This window comes from Hemicordylus capensis, chromosome 7, assembly GCF_027244095.1.
Source record: "Hemicordylus capensis ecotype Gifberg chromosome 7, rHemCap1.1.pri, whole genome shotgun sequence".
NCBI lineage: Eukaryota > Metazoa > Chordata > Lepidosauria > Squamata > Cordylidae > Hemicordylus > Hemicordylus capensis.
The window spans coordinates 23,901,131-23,918,598 of NC_069663.1; the positions used below are offsets into that span (position 1 = coordinate 23,901,131).

Below are 17,468 nucleotides of genomic sequence, written 5' to 3' on the forward strand. Positions count from 1 at the left end.
AGACAATACTGAGCTAGATGGACCAAGGGCCTGACTCAGTATATAGCAGTTTCCTGTGTTCCTATGTACTGATCACACTGATATTCTGCCTCCTTCCAAGGACCTCAGAATGGCACACATTCTTCTCCCTCACTCCACTTTTATCCTCACTATCACCTGCAAGGTCGGCTAGGCTGAAAGCTAGTGACTGGCCCCAGACTGCTCAGTAAGCTGAATGAGAGTCGAGCCTAGATGGCCCCAGAACTGGCCTGACACGATGACCATCATGGCCAATCTGAGGTGCCCCAGCTGCTGCTGGACTAACTCCCACCATCCCCCACTGCAATAAGTTGCGGGAGTGGGGGGGGTGATGGGTGTTGGAGTCCACCCATCTCTGGTTGGCCCCTCCAAGCTGGTTTCCTCTCTTAAAAGCAAGGCCCAAGTGGGAGGGGAGGGGAAAGGCCTCACTCTGACTGAGACCTTGGAGAGCAGAGCTAGGAGGCAATGCTGGGCGAGATGGAGGAATCATCTGACTCCGCTTAAGGCAGCTTTGAGGCTCAAAAGTGTACTTACCCAGAGGGATGGAAATGCTGATGTCCCAAATGCAGCCTCTCCCAGCTGAGACCTTGACCTTCAGTCAGCAGCATTCATGGCCAGGCAGAGCAATCCTGGCCTTCATCGCAGCAGCTCCCCACAACCACCTCACCTTAAAAACACTCACAAACAGCCAAAAGCCCATCCGCTGGCTGTTGGGCACTTTTCATTCATGCATTCAGTTTATATACCACCCTTCCTAGAGAGGCTCTGGGCAGTTTACATTAAAATCAAACACACACAATCAAAATCAGAAAACATTTAAACCACGTGTTCAGGAGGGCAGCAAAGCTTCGGGCTACATCCAAGGGCAGCAGCGTGATGGGGAAGGAGGGGTGCAAGGGAAATCACAGACTGGCAGCGGCTTCTCCAGGGTTGCAGGCAGGAATGTCTCTCAGCTCTATCTTGGAGATGCAGCCAGGGAGGGAACCTGGAACCTAGATGCTCTTCCCAGAGCGGCTCCATCCCCTCAGGGGAATAGCTTCCAGTGCTCACACTTCTAGTTTCCCATTCATATGCAACCAGGGTGGACCCTGCTTAGCTAAGGGGACAAGTCATGCTGGCTACCACAAGACCAGATCCTGAATTTCTTGCCTATCACTGTCATAGAGTGATGACTGTAAGCTCTAATGCTTGGAGAGAGGGAGGAAAATAAACCCAGACAAACCCGCACTGCCCGTTTTCTCCACATCCTGCAGAATTTTATAGAAATGGAGGAGACCCCTGGGGCCCAGCCCACTGGGAAGTTCTCTTGTGGGAGTCCTGCTGAACTAGAGACGAGAACTGCATGACCTAATCTGGAATGATTAACTGTTGTCAAAACAGTAAGTGCTTGTAAATGGCTGTGATTGTAGTGATGAATCCCTCGATTTCCAAATGAATGAAAGAAGAATGAAGAACAGCAGAAATGGCAAAATGTGCCCATTGCGTGAAATTCAGAAGAGGGCATGACATGATGCCCACTACATGTTACATGAAGAGGGCACCGTCAAGGTACCGTTACCATATGTGGTGGTGTGAGACCAGTTACACTTCCCCTCAAAGTTTGCAGTTTGGGATCACTGTTGAGTCCGGGGCCGACCCTGGATCCTCAGGTGTCTGCCATGGGCAGGAGTGCCCAGCTTTGTCTGGCTGGCCAACTGCAGCGCTGCCTAGAAAGATAAGCCTAGCTACAGGGAAAGCAAGCTATTAATCCATTAATAAATGCATAAAGATGGGGGATGTGGTCCTAGGTTCAATCCCCGGGATCTCCAGAGAGGGCTTATTAAACCAAAACCCTTATCTGAAACAAAGTGCTGGTAATTACCTTTAAAGCCCTCAATGGCTTAGGATCGGGTTGCCTGGGAGAGTGCCTTCTTCAGTACGGTCTCGACTGCGCATTAAGCTCATCAGGAGAGGCCCGTCTCCGGCTCTTGCCAGCTCGCCTGACAGTGCCTCAGGATCGAACCTTCTCTGTAGCTGCTCCTGGGCTGCGGAATGTGCTCCCTATGGATATTAGAGGCTTAAGAGCTTTAGCAGCCTTTAAGAGAGCCCCATCTTTTTTTGCCTGGCCTTTAGTGTTTACTGGAATGATAGTAAAATAGTTTTCATTTTGTTTTTAATGAGTTATTTTGTTTTTATATTTGTGAACCGCCTAGAATCATCTGGGCGAGGCGGTAGAAATACCAGTGTAGACAATACTGACTTAGAAGGGCCAATGGTCCAGCAGATGGTTGTTGCTGGTGGATGCCAGCCAGTGACCCGGGACATAAACAAACAATGGGGTTGTCGCATGAGAACTCTCAAGTGTTTAGGCTGGCGTAATTAGTTGCGTCTCTTTGACCTCTTGGGCAGCACACATTAAACACTCGAAGAATGTCCCAATTAACACTTTTGTTTCTTTAATGTTACTGATAAGAGACAAGGCATGTGTGAGAAATGTTCAATGCTTGGCTGTTATGTGTGAAGGGTACTGGGGTTCAAATAACTTTATGAAGAGAGGAAAGCTCCCAGATGGGAAGGGCAAGAGGAACTGGGGAGCCCCAAATGACAGGATGAGGGAGGGCAGAGAGGGTTTTGAAGCCCTGGAAGGAAGCCCCCAAAAGACCCTGGCGAACCCAGAAGAGGAAAACGGCACACAGAAACTGAATGGACGGGCAGGAACATATACAGAGGAGAGTGGAATGGTGAATTTCTTTCCAGGGCAAGAAAAACATAGTGATCCACTGGGGGGGGGGGCAGGGGCCCGTTGGCATTAGCTGGGCCCTCACACAGGCTCCATCTGCAGCTCATCTGTCTCAATGGGCTCCAGTTCATGGAAGGCTGCATGTGAGCCAATAACTACCAGAGTGGCACCTGCAGGGGGCGACAAAGGGAAGAGGAGAAAGGAGTGAGGTTACCCATGACAGCCCATGCCCAACGATGGCAGTGGGATTTCACACCTCCTCTGTCACCCGTCCACTTCTCTGCAGAGCTTAGGAGCATCTCCAGGGAAATAAGGAAGAACACATTTTTAAGCAAGTTTCCAGTCCTCATCAGAAGGCAGCAGGGTGCTGAATCAAATCTCCAACAGTTAAAGGGTGGAGTGCTAGTAACCTACAGCTTCTAGAGGAGCCAGCGTGGTGTAGTGGTTAGAGTGCTGGACTAGGACCGGGAAGACCTGAATTCAAATCCCCCTTCAGCCATGAGACTTGCTGGGTAACTCTGGGCCAGTCACTTCTCTCTTAGCCTAACCTACTTCACAGGGGTTTTTTTGAGGAGAAACGTAAGTATGTAGTACACTGCTCTGGGCTCCTTGGAGGAAGAGCGGGATATAAATGTAAAAATAAAATAAAATAAAGTAAAGTAAAGTAAAATAAAATAACTGCATGTTTCCTAAGCACTGGGCTGCCTGTTCATGTGCAATGTGCAAATATGAGCAATACAGCGGGAGAAGCCTTCTGCTCAATAACTCCCTTTGCCCTTGTTTGTGTGAACACACTTAGATCTTCAAGGAACAGGTAAAGTGGGTTAATAATATCCAGATGAGGAGGAGGAAGGTTTGCGCCTTGCAGCTGGAGAATGGCTAATATACTGATGACTCACCCAGCACCCAGAAGACAGCCGAGCCAGCTCCAGCCAGCCAGAAGAAGGGAAAGGAAACACCTCCAGCCAAACCGTATTGATGGGCTGTGCTAAGCTCCCGCCCTAGAGAAAGAGACATTGTGTGAGAATACAAACCATCGTCATGCAGGGCCTGTCTTCCAAATCTGGGGTGTTCAAGGCAACACTGTGAGCCTCAAACACCTTGCTAAAGAATCCAGAGATGCATGGCCAAAGCTGTGCCCAGTTTGTTCAAAATAAACATCAGACATTGAGTCAAACGTGGTCTCTAGAACAGGGCTGTCCAACTCTGGCCCTCCAGCTGTTTTTGGACTACAACTCCCATCATCCTCAGTCACAGTGGTCAATAAGGGATGATGGGGGTTTTAGTCCAACGTCTGCAGAAGAAACTGCAAGTCAGAGTCAGCCTAGCAAGATGCAGACATTTGCCAAGGATCTGCACCGTTCTTGTTGATGCATCGCCATCTGGTGGCCACGCTGGGAACTGCAGCCTCCAAGGGCACTATTATTGATGTGGGAGAGATTTATCCTGTGTATTGTTCAAAGCACTTACAAAGGGCAGAGAAAAGGAAGAGGGAAAGGTGTTATAGAAATCGCTTGACCCCGAGGGACTCTGATTAGAAGAACTATGTTTTTCATGGCATATCACATATACTGATAGCCTCAGGACCACCCACATTTAGTACTAGAGCTAATAATAATTGCTTCATTGGTTGTGATGGCATATGATCCGTATCGCGATTGTGCATGAATTATGTCTATTCCTCATCACCACATGAACCTCCTTCCACTTACCAAACACGACAAGTTGTGACTGCTGGGTCTTCAAGTAGATGATGTAACAGGCCCCAAAGAAAACAGCGAGCGCAATCAGGAGCAGCGGAGAGGTGATACTAAAAGGACAGAAGATGGGTGGGTGGGTGTGTTAGGTGCATAAAGAAAGATACTTCTGGAATGGCAATCCCACCCTCTCCAATTCCCATAATCCAGTCTGAAATAATCAAGCACAGTAGGCCTTGGGATACTTCCAAATATAAAAACACTGCAGTTTTTGCATATATAAATATGCTTAGAATAATGCAGTCATTTGCTGTAAGCCAGGAGTTCTCTCTAATTTTTTTCATCTGTGTGCAGAATGAGTTTTGTTCTGGGTGGCTGTACCAAGGCAGTGCGTGCACACATGCATTCAGAACGGGGCCTTCCTGATTTCACCTGAGCGGGATCTAAAATTAACTGAGCAGACTTTTAAAAACTTGTGTGCACGCGCACACCTTAGAGGGAATACTGATCCCCAGATGTCGCTGGACTACGGCTCCCATAAGCCCCAGCCACAATGGCCACTGTGCACAGTGATGTCACCACTGTGAAGTTAGGAAAATCCACCCCTTCCCCGGGGGTCCCCTGAAGAGATCCATACTCACAGGCAATAGATGATGAGTCCCAGGAAGACAAAGACATAGTTGCTCTGGAAGTATTCCACGTTGCGCACAAGCCGCTTGCAAAGCTCCCCGAAGTTCCGAGGCTTCCCGAAGCGCCGCTGGTCCAGGAAGCTGGCCCAGGGCCGGATGGTGGCACGCCGCTGCTCCAGCCACTCCTTGGCAGGGCCTTGGGGCAAGAGAGCTGGGATGTTGATCCTGGGAGAGGGTAGGGTGGGAGACCAGGAAGCACATTAGGAAAGCTGCCGAATTGCTCCAGTCTTCCCTACCTAGGGCCGGGCATTCGACAGGTCAAAAAAGATGGGTCGAATATTGTCCAGTTGTGGCCAAACATTTATTTGAAAAGATATCTTGGCTTTCATCCACTCTCTGAAACTGAATGTCTCACCTGCAGCAGTATCCTGTGTGTTCCCAGCTGAAGCAACCCCTACTAACTGGGCAAAGCGTCACCTTTCATGTTCAGCAGGGGGAGAGCAACTGTCCCTGTCCAACCTCAGCACAGCATCTCTCTGGTGGGGGCTGTTGGGTGTCCACCTTATGTTTCTATTTAGATATCTATTTATTATTTATTTGTTCAATTTCCATACCGCCTTTCCAAAATGGCTCAGGGCGGCTTACAATTAAAATTTCAAAAAACCCCCAATGATTTAAAAACAATTAAATCAATTAAAATCCATCAACAGTTAACACAAAAATTATCACACACCACAAAAACAACAATTAAACAATCAGAACAATTAAAAAACCCTGAAAACCCAGGTTACAACATTAAAACCATTTACAACAATTTAAAAACCCTGGAAGGCCAGGCAAAACAGATAGGTTTTGAGGGCTCTCCTGAAGGCCAATAACGAATTCAAATTACAGATTTCTGCAGGGAGTGCATCCCACAGTCCAGGAACGGCTAGAGAAGGCCTGCCTCTAAGTCGCCACCAGACGTACCAGTGGTAACTGGAGATGGACCTCTTCAGATGACCTTAACATGGGGATCATCCAAAAGAAGGCACTTTCTAAGGTAACTTGGACCTAAGCTGTTCAGGCCTTTAAAGGTAATAACTTTAAAGATAGCAAGCCCTTTTGGGACAGGGAACCATCTTATGTGTTTATTATTGATTTATCTATGTAAACTGTTTTGAGAACTTTCATATATAAATATTCGTAGCAGTAGCAGCAACAGACATTCAATTTCAGATAATGGGCGAGAGCCAAAATTCAGTTCAGTTCTTTCAACAGCTACAGTTTCTCTAGATCCGACTCCAGTCCCTCACAGGAGATGCTCAGAGCAGACAGCCACATGAAGGAGGCAGTCCCTGGTTCCTGCAGGAAGCTGGAGGGGGGTCCTAGGCTGTGAACTTTGCCACTGATAGCTACCCGTTCCTGTTTGAAGATGCCTGCAATTCTAGCAGGGGGCAAGTAGGAGAAGGTTGGCTATGTTACCAGGTTTGGTCACACCAGCTAGAGGACTAGAGAGCCCTCACTCATAACCCTGTTAACAAAGTACACCTTCTAAAGATCTAAAACTTTGATCACCATCTTGAGATCTAAAAGGGAAAGTTACCACCTACACAACAACATTCTCAGCTTCACAGAATATTTGACAACACTTGGCTGTAGTCAAAGGATAGATGTGGGAACAGAGGAAGCTACTCCGGGACGGGCCTTCTCCGTTGCTGCCCCAAAGCTTTGGAACATCCCCCCCCCCCGCTGAAATAAGAGCCTCCCCATCTCTGACAACTTTAAAAAAAAAACCTTTAAAGACTTATTTTTTCACCCAGACTTTTAATTAAATACCGTTTTAATAGTTTTAACATTGCTTAAATTTTTTAAATTGTTGTAATGTTTTAACTTTTTGCTGTCATTTATTTTAACCAATGTTTTAACTTTTCTGTTGTCATTTTTGGAAACCACCCAGAGACATAAGTTTGGGGCGGTATTAAAATATGTTAAATAAAAATAAAATAAAATTTATACCGAGCCTTGGCTCAGTTTTGTCCACACTGAGTGGCAGCACCTCTCCGAGGTTTCTGGAAGGCATCTCTCCCCCAGCCCTACCTGGAGATGCCAAGGAGCGATGCTGGGGCCTTCTGCATGCCAAGCAGATACTCTTTCATTCTCAGCTAACTGATCAACTGGCAACATGTGTCTGGTCAACCAATTGGGAGGGCAGCTCCAGCCCTCCCCGGACAGCCCACAAATCCACTCCTGGGCCCCCAACCCCTCTCCCTAGAGCCTCATCACTGCTCTCCCAAGGGTTCCCTTCTCCAGCTTCTTACTTGGTACCCAGCACGGTTCCTGCGGTCTCCATTTCAGTAGCCGGGTTGAAGAGATGTTCAGGTCCTGTTTTGCTAGTCATTGTGCTTCAGCCAGTTCCAGACAAGACTGGGATGCTACAGAGAAGAGAGAAAGAGAGATGCATCGTTTGGGATGATTGAGGAAGACCGCAGTAAATGCCCAGCAGCTGCTGTCCAAAGACCGGCAGGACCTGGAAAGAGGCTGACCACACTACCTCCTCCTTGATTTTGGACACAAAACCTAAAAGTCATTTCTATATTATGCAGCAGCCCAAGGTTTGCCACAGAGAGCAGAGTCAACTGGGAAATGCATCTGATCAAGGCTTTCTGGCAAATGAAACTGTACGGTATGCCTGTTCGCAAACACATTCACACACTCGGTGGACTCTGTGATGCCTCACCATGCAGTTTTGAGTTGTTTATAGCTAGATAATCAGCTGCCGCCACTATTTGAGGAAACCTTCCACACTCATCCGGATCCCTCAAACATCTCAGGGTAGCAGAGTTGTCTTGGCACAACAATCCTTCTGTCTTCATGCGGGAACTGACAACCAGGATGAACCACCACCCAGGATTTATTCTTGTTTGAAATACATACAATTCTCTCCTTTACACAGAGCTACACAAAACACATCTTCCAGCCAGTAACAGTTTCATTCCAATTTACCTTAACTGTCACAGACTCTCCCCGCCCGCCCCCAATCTGCATATGGAATCCCCACTGCCCAATCACCACAGTGCATTGCTGCCTCTACTACATTCATTACAAAACCTCCAGTATACATTTATACATGGTACATTTATACCATACCACAAACATAAATACAAGTATTTTCTAATTGAAATTCTAGAATGTGAAAACTCCATTTCGCCACGGTTATGACTGTTGATCTCATGAACAGTTGCTTCAGAGGTGTTAAGATATCTTTAACTTTCTTTTCTTTGTCCATCTCATTCTCCCTTGGAAAGCTCAGAACAGCTTATAGGAGTGTCCTGTCCGATGTATGGATTGCAGCACAAGAGATGGTGATGGCTATGTGGAGATCATGAGTCATAAGACAGGTCCAATTACCCTCAAGAGCATCCCAGAATTTCCTCCTTGTACCTCAATCAGTTGTCACCATCTGACTTTTAACAAGAATGTAGGGGAGCCTTATGTAAGACACTAGATGAGGAATCCCCTTCAAAGTTTAGGCAGATTCAGAATCTGGTAACACAAGCCAGCAGTAATGTGAGTACAGTAATCCCTCATCAACTGCAAGGGTTCCGTTCCAGCCAAACCTCGCCGTTGGCAAATTCGTAGTTGGCGAGCAATTGAAATAAATTGGATACAGGGGGTTAGGGGAACTGCGGTCATGAAAAGACCAAAAAATCAAAGAAAAAATAAAAAATATTTGCCCCAAATCACCAGGAATCCCTTAAAATCACCAAGAATAAGCAAGAAGAGTGAGCAAATTGACCCTCTGGAAAATTTTGAAAACTCCCCCCCAAATCGGTTGAAGGCACTTTTGAACCCCCCCCAAAACCACAAAGTCACTTTAAATTGTGAGGAGATGGCAGGGTCAGCAAAAGGAATGAGGGGACTGAACCTTTGAATCCCTTCAAATTATAGAACACCCCCCCCCCCACCTGCCCAATCACTAAAAAATCTAACCAAATCGCAGATACCTGGGTCACAGTTGGCGAGACCAGATACTCAAAACCACGATTGGGAAAATTGCAGTTGGTGAGGGATGGCTGCTTTGAATACAGAAGCCATTATAGTCTGACAGTAATAAAAAGGAATAAGGCACTGAAGCCCTAGCCCCTGAGTCCTGAACATCTTGGTTAGCAACCCAAACTAGCTTCAGAGATGGAACTGTGGCATATACCCAGCAGTGAATAAAGATTCTGCGCTGTAAATTCTGCGCTCCTCAAGAGTAGGCAGCATGGATCAGCAAAACTGTTGAGGTAAAATTAGCTGCACCCTACCCAGGTACCGTGCTGATGGTTCCCAATATCCTGTTCAGCATCTTTTATATACTTCCCTCATGCACCCAATAGGACTCTCAATAAATCTGTTCAATAGCAGAATCTGACCTATTTTACTTGACAGGAAGGAAATATATGGCTCTATCCTAGCCAGTGACAGTCCTATAAAAATCTCTGGCAGCAACATTTCCACCTAAAGGTCTGCAAACAAATATATCCTGTGCAAAGGAACTAACTGCCAAACAGAACCGGGCCAGTTCCTGATGTTATCAGTCTGTGGCTTGATCAGAAGCGACTCATGACGTTAGAACATAGTTGCTATAATCTTATAAACAAATTTTGCTTCAGTTGATTATTATTTTAAAGGTACAGAATGCAAAAGGCCTCTAGGACATACATTGTTGAGGGAGATGTAGGGGGAAATCCCAGCTCACGAATAAAGCTCCCAAGGTGACCTCAGGCATGTAATTCCACTCAGTCGAACCATCCTCACAGGGTTGTTGTGCAGATAAACTAGACCCAGTTTATGTATACTGTTCTGATCTCCTTGAAAGAACATAATGGAAAAAATGCCCATATTTTAATTAGAAACATAGGATTTATTTCCATTATACTTTGAGTGGCTGATGAGTTCACAGCTCATTTTCTATGTATCTCCTGTAATTATTATTATTTATTCGATTTCTATACCACCCTTCCAAAAATGGCTCAGGGCGGTTTACACAGAGAAATAATAAATAAATAAGATGGATCCCTGTCCTCAAAGGGCTCACAATCTAAGAAGAAGCATCAGATAGACACCAGCAACAGTCACTAGAAGGATGAGCATCTTGCCTAAAAGAAGAGTCCTCTTGAATTTCAAAGAGTTTTCACATGCACAGCTGTTTGAAGCTACATGTCTTACATTCATTAGGGTGCCAGATCCCCCAAGAATAACTTTGTTGAAATGGGGTGCCAAGTATTGAGATGGGTGAAGTCAAGTTAGAAGCAAAAGAAAGACAGCATCACTCTCCTGCACCTCCCAGAACAAAAGCGATGAAAAGTCATAAGCATTTGATAAAGGTGGGGGTGGGGAGGGGAAACAGCACATTGTTAAAATGTGGAACCACCAGATCGCTCTATAAAGGTTTAGACAGATTCAGAGAGGATGTGTCTATCAATAACTAATAGCTGCAATATGAACACACGGAACTGTCTTATATAAAGTCACACCCTTGGCGATTTAGCTCAGTACAAGCTAACTGATTGGCTACAGCTTACCAGGGTTTCAGACAGGGGTCTCCCCCCCCCTAATTTTTAAATGTGCTCTAAGGATGGGGCAGTAAGGCAGAGAAGAAGAGTCAAGAAATACTGGCACACTTACCACGGGCTCAGGGACGGACTACCACCACCACCACCACTACTACTACTACTACTACTACTACTACTACTACTACGATGCAGCACAGCACACAGCGCAAGAGGAGGCACCCGATGCTAAACACAGCTCAAGGGTGGAGTCTTGCCGGCTAAAGCCCCGAGGGCACCACCGGGCGCAGCGTCTCCCATCTTTCCTGAGCTCCCTTGCGCAGGGAGAGGCACTGGGGGCTCAGAGAGGAAGCCTCCTTTCCCCTCCGCCGAGGCCACCCAGAGGATGGTGCCACCCAGCCTCCCCCGGCATCCAGGGTTGCCCCTGGCAACAGACCCCCGCTCACCTGCCTCCTTGAGACTCCGGTCCAGCGCTTCGCCGGAAGCGATGTGTCTGCGACGCGTGGCAAAAGGAAGGGAAGGGGACGGATGTTTACTTGGCGGACGCGGTGGCTGCTGGGAAGCGTAGTCTTCGTGCCTGGAGTTCCTGCCGCAAAAGGAAAGGAATTTATTGAACAGAGAATTTCTTGAACAGGAGTTCAAGGGCACTTGATTAAGTGCCCAGCCTCTCAGATTGTGGTCCCCAAATGTTGTTGGATTGCATCTCCCATCAGTTCCAACAATGGCATGGGAGTTGTAGTCTCCAGCAACATTTGGGGACTCAGGCTTGAGACCCCACTGCGCTCCCGCCCTGCTGCCATCGTCCTGATGGTTTGACTTACCTCGGAATGAATCTTCACTGTTTGGAGCCCAGGAGAAGAAGAAGTTCACACTTCACTAGGTGATCCTGATCCTTAGCCAGTTGCTGTCTCTCAGCGTGGCCCACCTAACAGGGGAGTTGTGTGAAAGGGGTGGGGGTGGGGGTAGGGGAGAACCATGCATGTTGCCCCTGAGCTCTTCGGAGGACGGTAAGGATTTTATAAAACAAGCAGCAGCAGCAATAATCCTGTGCCTATAGGACAGAACATAGTAGGACGTGCACATTTTTAAAATTAGCTTCATATGGAAAATCTTTTGGGAAATCATGAGAGTTTTAAATTAAATAGGGAGTGCAGGGGACATATCTTTTGAACACAAGGTGTGCTTTACAGAAGAAGAAGAAGAAGAGTGAGCCATCCTGAGCAGTACTGGAGGCGCAGGGTATAAATATTTTAAATAAATAAAATAATAAAAAGCAACCAATGGGGGAGGAATTGATTATATCTGCATAAGCACCAACAGTTCTGAAGAAAAATTATAACTGTTTTAGGTGATGCACATTTACCCTGGCATGAGAGACATTTCCTAAAAGTCAGCAGGGATGGAGCAGCTCTAATCTCAGCAGGAAGTGCATTCCACAGTCCCGGGGCAACCACAGAAAAGGCCTGCCTTTGAGTCGTCACCAGATGAGTTGGTGGCACCCTCCGACAAACCTCCTCTGGAGGTTTTTTCTAATTGTGTATTAGTTTTAATGGTTTTAGAATTGATTGTAAGCTGCTTTGTGATAGATGAAAAACAGGATATAAAATGTATCTATCTGCTTGGGCCTCACTGACTGACTGAATTGAACTCCCAGACCAAACCACAACACACACACACACACACACATGCAACCACCACCACCCCTCCCCGAAAAATTCATTGCTTTTCTGGAAAAACTCTCAGATTGGAAAGCATGGGGAAGGAGACCTCATAGAGCTAGGAAAAGACTAGAGTTACAGCAACATAAAACATTAACATGCTGGCAAACTGCATGTCATTTTACTGGTATATTATAGAAATGGTAGAAACACATTTCAAACTGGTTCCAAGTCCCTACAAGTGTACAGTTCCCATGATCCTTTGGAAGAAGCCATAACCTTTAAACCCAGTTTCGGTTTGTAGTGTGGACATGCCCGTATTTGGTTGAATACATCCAGTCTGTTCTTGTTTGTCCCACTCTTCCTGCCCCAACTCTTAAGAAGAATGCAAAAACACACACACAGGATTGTGACATTATTTTATTAGATTTAAAGGTGGGCTGATAACAGGGACTAAGCAAGGAGGTCCCACCCACCTCTTTTATGTTCCTCCTGCAAACGTAAAAGATGTCTTGCCTTGCAATAATATACTTCTGCTGTTCAGAAACTGCATAACTCCTTTATCCAGCCAGTGTATCTCCTGCTGCAGGAATGAACGTTTTCTGCCTTCCCTTCTGTTTCATCTCTTGTTCAGTTGTCTTGAAAGTTGACAGAGACCACAGAGTGGACAGCAAGTCATCACTACCCAGTCCTCGCAAATAGAGCCCTGAAGGGAAACAAAGGTGGGGGTTAGAATTCAGAACAGAAAGTCAGTTTGTGTGGTATTCAGGCACAGTGGGGTAACTGTGTGCTATCCTAAGCACATCCCAGCATCCCCACTTTCCTTCTGTTTCCCTTGGGCTATAAGAAATGCAGGCTTGTGTTTAGACCTCTGAGGGGCTGAATGTCTTCTCCCTGGCCACGTAAAGTGTGTCCTCCCTCCCTCGCCATGCCCGGGTCTAGGGTCAGAAGAACACTGAAAGCCAGGAGCAAGCGAAATTAATATACAATCATAAGACTGATCACAAAAAGCAGCTCAAACAAGATGACAATGTAGGGACCAGGTGGACCTTTTGTGGGGAGGGTGTCAAAAAATTGGATTTGCTCTGCACACCAAGCTGCTGTTAGAGGCACAGCCACAGTGACCAATTCCAAAACTGAGCAATTCTAATCTATCATTGGAAAATCAGCATAGACTTCTCCCCACTCCCCATTCTTCTCCCATCACTGCTTCTCCAAACCTGGAAAAACATAACCTGAATCCTGTGGAGAGGCAGCATTCCAGTGTATTTCAGAAGCTTGCCACCCTACCAACATATTTTTGAGCTAACTGAAAAATGCCCATAAGAACAGGCTGGGGCTCTCTCTAGAAATCCCATGTCTCTTGGAATTTAGGATAGCCCCCAGATTTTGGCTCCTCCATCCAGCTGCTATATTCCACCCAGATTTACACAGATGTGCCATCAGATGCGCTGCCCGGATTTTACTCTGGATCCAACCACATGGGAGGGCAGAGAAGGAGGGGGAAATAGACAAATCTGTCAAATAAATAAAATGCAAATTGGTTGCCACATAATTTCCATAATATGCAAATTAGGCCACCCAGATTTGGGAAGCTTGAATCCGTATCAAACACCCCATCTTTATTTGACTCTTCCTAGATTTCCTGTGTTTCACCTGGATGTGGTATCTTGCTCGCACATCCGTGCGTAGGGCGATGAGACTGCCAGGCAGGCATGGGAGGCAGCAGCTCTCGCCCGCCTCTTCTGCCACATGGCAGGCTAAGATGCAGGGTATAAAAGTAGCACAGAGACCTGTGGGAAGAGGAATAAAACAAGCACTGTATATACAATCAGTCCCCAAGGAGAGCTCATGGTTCCCCCCCCTTCTATATTCCTTAATATCCATCCCTGGCTCTCTTTAATTCTCCTCTGTACTACAAACCCACTATCACTCCCCCTGTCCTGAGCTCTCTGTTGGAGGGAAGGGACTCTCTAATGGAGGAGGCTGAAATAGGGAAAGCCTCAGTGGAAGGAACATGCATATTTTGTTCCACTCCCTGGATCCAGTTTCTGCAATTAGGGGACTAAATTCTGCTACTATCGATATTTTTAAAACCCACAACTCCGCACAACAACTTCAGAAAAGTGTGCAGACATAATAAGATGGGAATTCCATAACTGTAATGCCTGAGGTTTTTTTCTACTCTAAAAGAGAAGAAATGGCCATGATCCATGGCCCTGATCCAAATCACACTTCCTCCACCCTGATATTAATCATGAAGGGGAAATGTATGGCACAATTTAGTTTTACATAATTTATTTCATATGAATTGGATTTTCAGCATTTTTCCTTCTGGAAAAGAATGGAGTTATATTGTGAAACTGAAAAGAAATGTGCCTTGAGATATTTCTAGGCTTTCTGTATCCCTGAGGACTAGAAACTAAAAGTTTGGATTCTCTGGAATATGCATTAATGGCAGGTAGATTCTGTGCTTGTGCACCAAGCCCTTAAATGTAGGAAATACCCATGCAATGTATTTTTGTCTAGTAGACTGCTAGGGCCTGTATGCTCTGTACACAGCACAAAAGTGGAGATAAACTATAGGCCTGCTGTTCCCAGAGGTACCTAACAAGCTGTTCCCAGAGGTACCTAACGGTACCAAGTTATGCCCCATGCCCTGGCACTGAACTAGCTTTTGGGCCTTCCAGAAAGCTTTCCAATATAATTTTTCGTAGGCATTAGAAGATATACAAGTGTTGCCAAGGTGTATGGAGACACTTGGGTATCTATCACAACGTTCATATTCAGTGGTTGGGAGGGATGCAATTCCTTTGTGTCCAGGGTGGCAACTAACTAGCTGTTAGCTCACCACTGCACAGCTGAGTCAAGCACCTGGGTTTTTCCTGCCCTCTTTGTGCCCACTTCTCAGTCCTTCTCCAAACTGACTAAAAAGAAGTGTGTGCTGTCGCGGGGAGCTTTTCTGTTTTCTTTTTCTTTTTATTATTGTCTCTCCAACTCTCAGCACAGCATCCTTCCAGGGGTTGCTGTGGGACTACCTTACACTTCCTTTTAGTGTTTCTCCACTTTCATTCCTGAAAATAAGGCCTACTATGTATGTTATTTCTAGGTTGGAGTTTTTTTGTACAGCAGCTAGTAGTTGCATGCACTTTATTAATAATGGCAGCAGACAAATGCTCACTACTGGATCAGTTCTCCACCCCACCCCTTCAAGGGTTACATAGGAAGCTAACTTATACCGAGTCAAAACTTTGGTCCATCTAACTCAGTATTGTCTACACTGACAGTAGCTCTCCAAGATTTCAGGAAGAAGTCTCTCTCTGCCCTACCTGGAGATGCTGCCAGGGATTGAACCTGGGACCTTCTGCATACAGATGCTCTGGCCCTATCCCTTAAGCAGAATATCTTATAGTGCTCACATGTAGTCACTTATCCAAATGCAAACCAAGGTAAACCCCGATTTATGTTCGCTACCTCAAGACTGGCCCTCCACCCCCAAATAATACTACCCTTTTAGGCACAGGCAAAGTATTGGCAGCCCCCTACAAGTCAGAGAGGGAATTTGTGTGCTGTCCCTTTAAGAGGTCATGTGAGAGAACTGGAGGAACAGTTTCAGTTTGTGGGTGCCTCCACAGAAGTTGGACTGAAACTGGAGACGGATTGTCTGCAGATCAGTAGTATTTCTCTCTCTTATAACGTCGTGCAGGGTGCTTTTCTTGTGAGTTGTTAGCAATATATTGTTTGAAATCAGAGGAGATCAACCTCACGCTTCTGCTCTCACATGTTCAACTGGTCGCAGAGCATGGTCTAAGGCAGGGGCTCCCAACCAGTTGTGCTCCAGATGTAGATGAACTATGACTCCCATCATTCCCAGCTACAGTTTGTGGCTGGGGATGATGGGAGTTGTGTTTCAACATCTGGAGTACCAGTAGTTGGGAACCCCTGGTCTGAGGGCTTATGATACCTTGCCAAAGCTAACAGGTCCACATCTATTTAGGGCCTAGGTGGGAGACTAGTAATCTCAGGTGTTCTCCCTTGGAAGAGAGGTAACAAATGAATGAAAAGTGGATAAATCTGGAAGGTCATGGGCAAAACCTAAACTTTACTTGTATTTCAGAAGCACAGTGTTGGCTGCTTGGCAGAATACATTTTTACTGGTGCTGACTCTTTGAGGAGGTGCTTCCCTCTTTGAGGAGGAGAGCTGGTCTTGCAGTAGGGAGCATGAATTAATCCCCACCTCCTTGCTAAGCATGGCCCACTGTTTGCATTTGGAAAGATGACTACATGTGAGCACTGTCCGCTGTAAGATAGCAGAAGGTCCAATCCCTGGCAGAAGGTTCTAAGTTCCACTCTTGGCATTTCCAGGTTGTGCTGGGAGAGGGACTCCTGCCGGAAACCTTGGCGACCCACTGCCAGTCAGTATGGACAATACTGAGCTAGATGGACCAGGGATCTGACTCAGCATAAGGCAGCTTCCTGTGTTCCCTTCCCCTGTACAATCAGCCACTGGACTGCCTCTCAGGACCCAATTACTCACACAGCTTTATATCAGAACAGCAGTCACACAGGTCTGAATTCCAGTCCTCTTGGGAATTGAGCGTGTAGCTGGTGCCCGTAGCTTGTGGCTGGGAGTCAATGATCACCTCTGTCTGATAGGACATACTAGCTCCTGGAAAGGGGAGAGGAGAGAATGAGCAGCTCTGCTTATGCCCACCGCCAGATCCAGCTGCAGCATTTCATGTTCTTTGGGCAACCAAATGTCAAGTGTACCCTTTACTATCCCTCCATCCCTCACATTGTAGCCAAGCCTGCATTTTGTTCCCTGGGATGGCCAACTTTTTTTTTTTAACCATCTATGCTGCTGTTGTACCTCTAACAGCAGCATAATCTGTGCACATTATCAGGATAACATGCTTGTCTCCATAGCATGAAGAGCATCACCAGATGATTTCTGCAGATTAAGCTGAGAGGCACTGGAGCAGGCCAGGCTGTTTATTTTCTGGTCAGTTGGTAATCTTACTGCTCTCTGAGGTAGAAAGCCCAAATAGACACTTCTCCCATTAAATAACCTATGCAAACCCTATTCACAAGTGCACAACTGGTACACCAGGCAGAGATCTGTAAGCATTCACTTGTTCATTCACTCATTCATTCTTTCATTCATTCCTTCGATTTCTATACCGCCCTTCCAAAAATGGCTTGGGGTGGTT

At 46.3% G+C, this 17,468-nt stretch overlaps 2 protein-coding genes across 9 annotated transcripts in view; both read right to left on the reverse strand.

Annotated features, from left to right (window-relative positions):
• Nucleotides 1-2,436: 2,436 nt before the first annotated feature.
• Nucleotides 2,437-11,191, reverse strand: RABAC1 (Rab acceptor 1). Of its 3 annotated transcripts, none has more exons than XM_053267125.1 (6): nucleotides 11,047-11,191; nucleotides 7,364-7,477; nucleotides 5,076-5,288; nucleotides 4,450-4,547; nucleotides 3,637-3,738; nucleotides 2,437-2,907 (listed from the first exon to the last, which is right to left on the reverse strand). In XM_053267125.1, the coding sequence occupies exons 2-6, from the start codon at nucleotides 7,441-7,443 to the stop codon at nucleotides 2,819-2,821; spliced, it is 582 nt and encodes a 193-aa protein (XP_053123100.1). In that variant the 5' UTR covers nucleotides 7,444-7,477; nucleotides 11,047-11,191; the 3' UTR covers nucleotides 2,437-2,818. The 3 variants fall into 3 exon arrangements, with proteins under 3 accessions (XP_053123100.1, XP_053123103.1, XP_053123102.1); XM_053267128.1 differs by lacking the exon at nucleotides 11,047-11,191 and adding an exon at nucleotides 10,716-11,006; XM_053267127.1 differs by lacking the exon at nucleotides 11,047-11,191 and adding an exon at nucleotides 7,783-8,042.
• Nucleotides 11,192-12,660: 1,469 nt separating this feature from the next.
• The window catches only part of LOC128332772 (cornifelin homolog), a 139,068-nt gene continuing 134,260 nt past the window's right edge, over nucleotides 12,661-17,468 (reverse strand). For 5 of the 6 annotated variants that reach the window (XM_053267489.1, XM_053267488.1, XM_053267487.1 and 2 more), the window contains 3 exons: nucleotides 16,796-16,927; nucleotides 13,915-14,051; nucleotides 12,661-12,964 (listed from right to left, as the gene is read on the reverse strand). In XM_053267489.1, coding sequence (XP_053123464.1) covers nucleotides 12,878-12,964; nucleotides 13,915-14,051; nucleotides 16,796-16,927 — 356 coding nt within the window. In that variant the 3' untranslated portion in view covers nucleotides 12,661-12,877. The remainder of the gene's footprint in view (nucleotides 12,965-13,914; nucleotides 14,052-16,795; nucleotides 16,928-17,468) is intronic. The other variant, XM_053267492.1, reaches the window with a different exon arrangement.

Bases quoted from the DNA above. Each gene is read 5' to 3' on its own strand.
- RABAC1 (XM_053267125.1), bottom strand. From the start codon at position 7,443: ATGACTAGCAAAACAGGACCTGAACATCTCTTCAACCCGGCTACTGAA. The intron at 4,548-5,075 runs GTGAGTATGGAT...CTGTCCTTTTAG, and splicing joins GGACTCATCATCTATTGCCT to TATCACCTCTCCGCTGCTCC. The intron at 3,739-4,449 runs GTAAGTGGAAGG...CTCTTTCTCTAG, and splicing joins GTCACAACTTGTCGTGTTTG to GGCGGGAGCTTAGCACAGCC.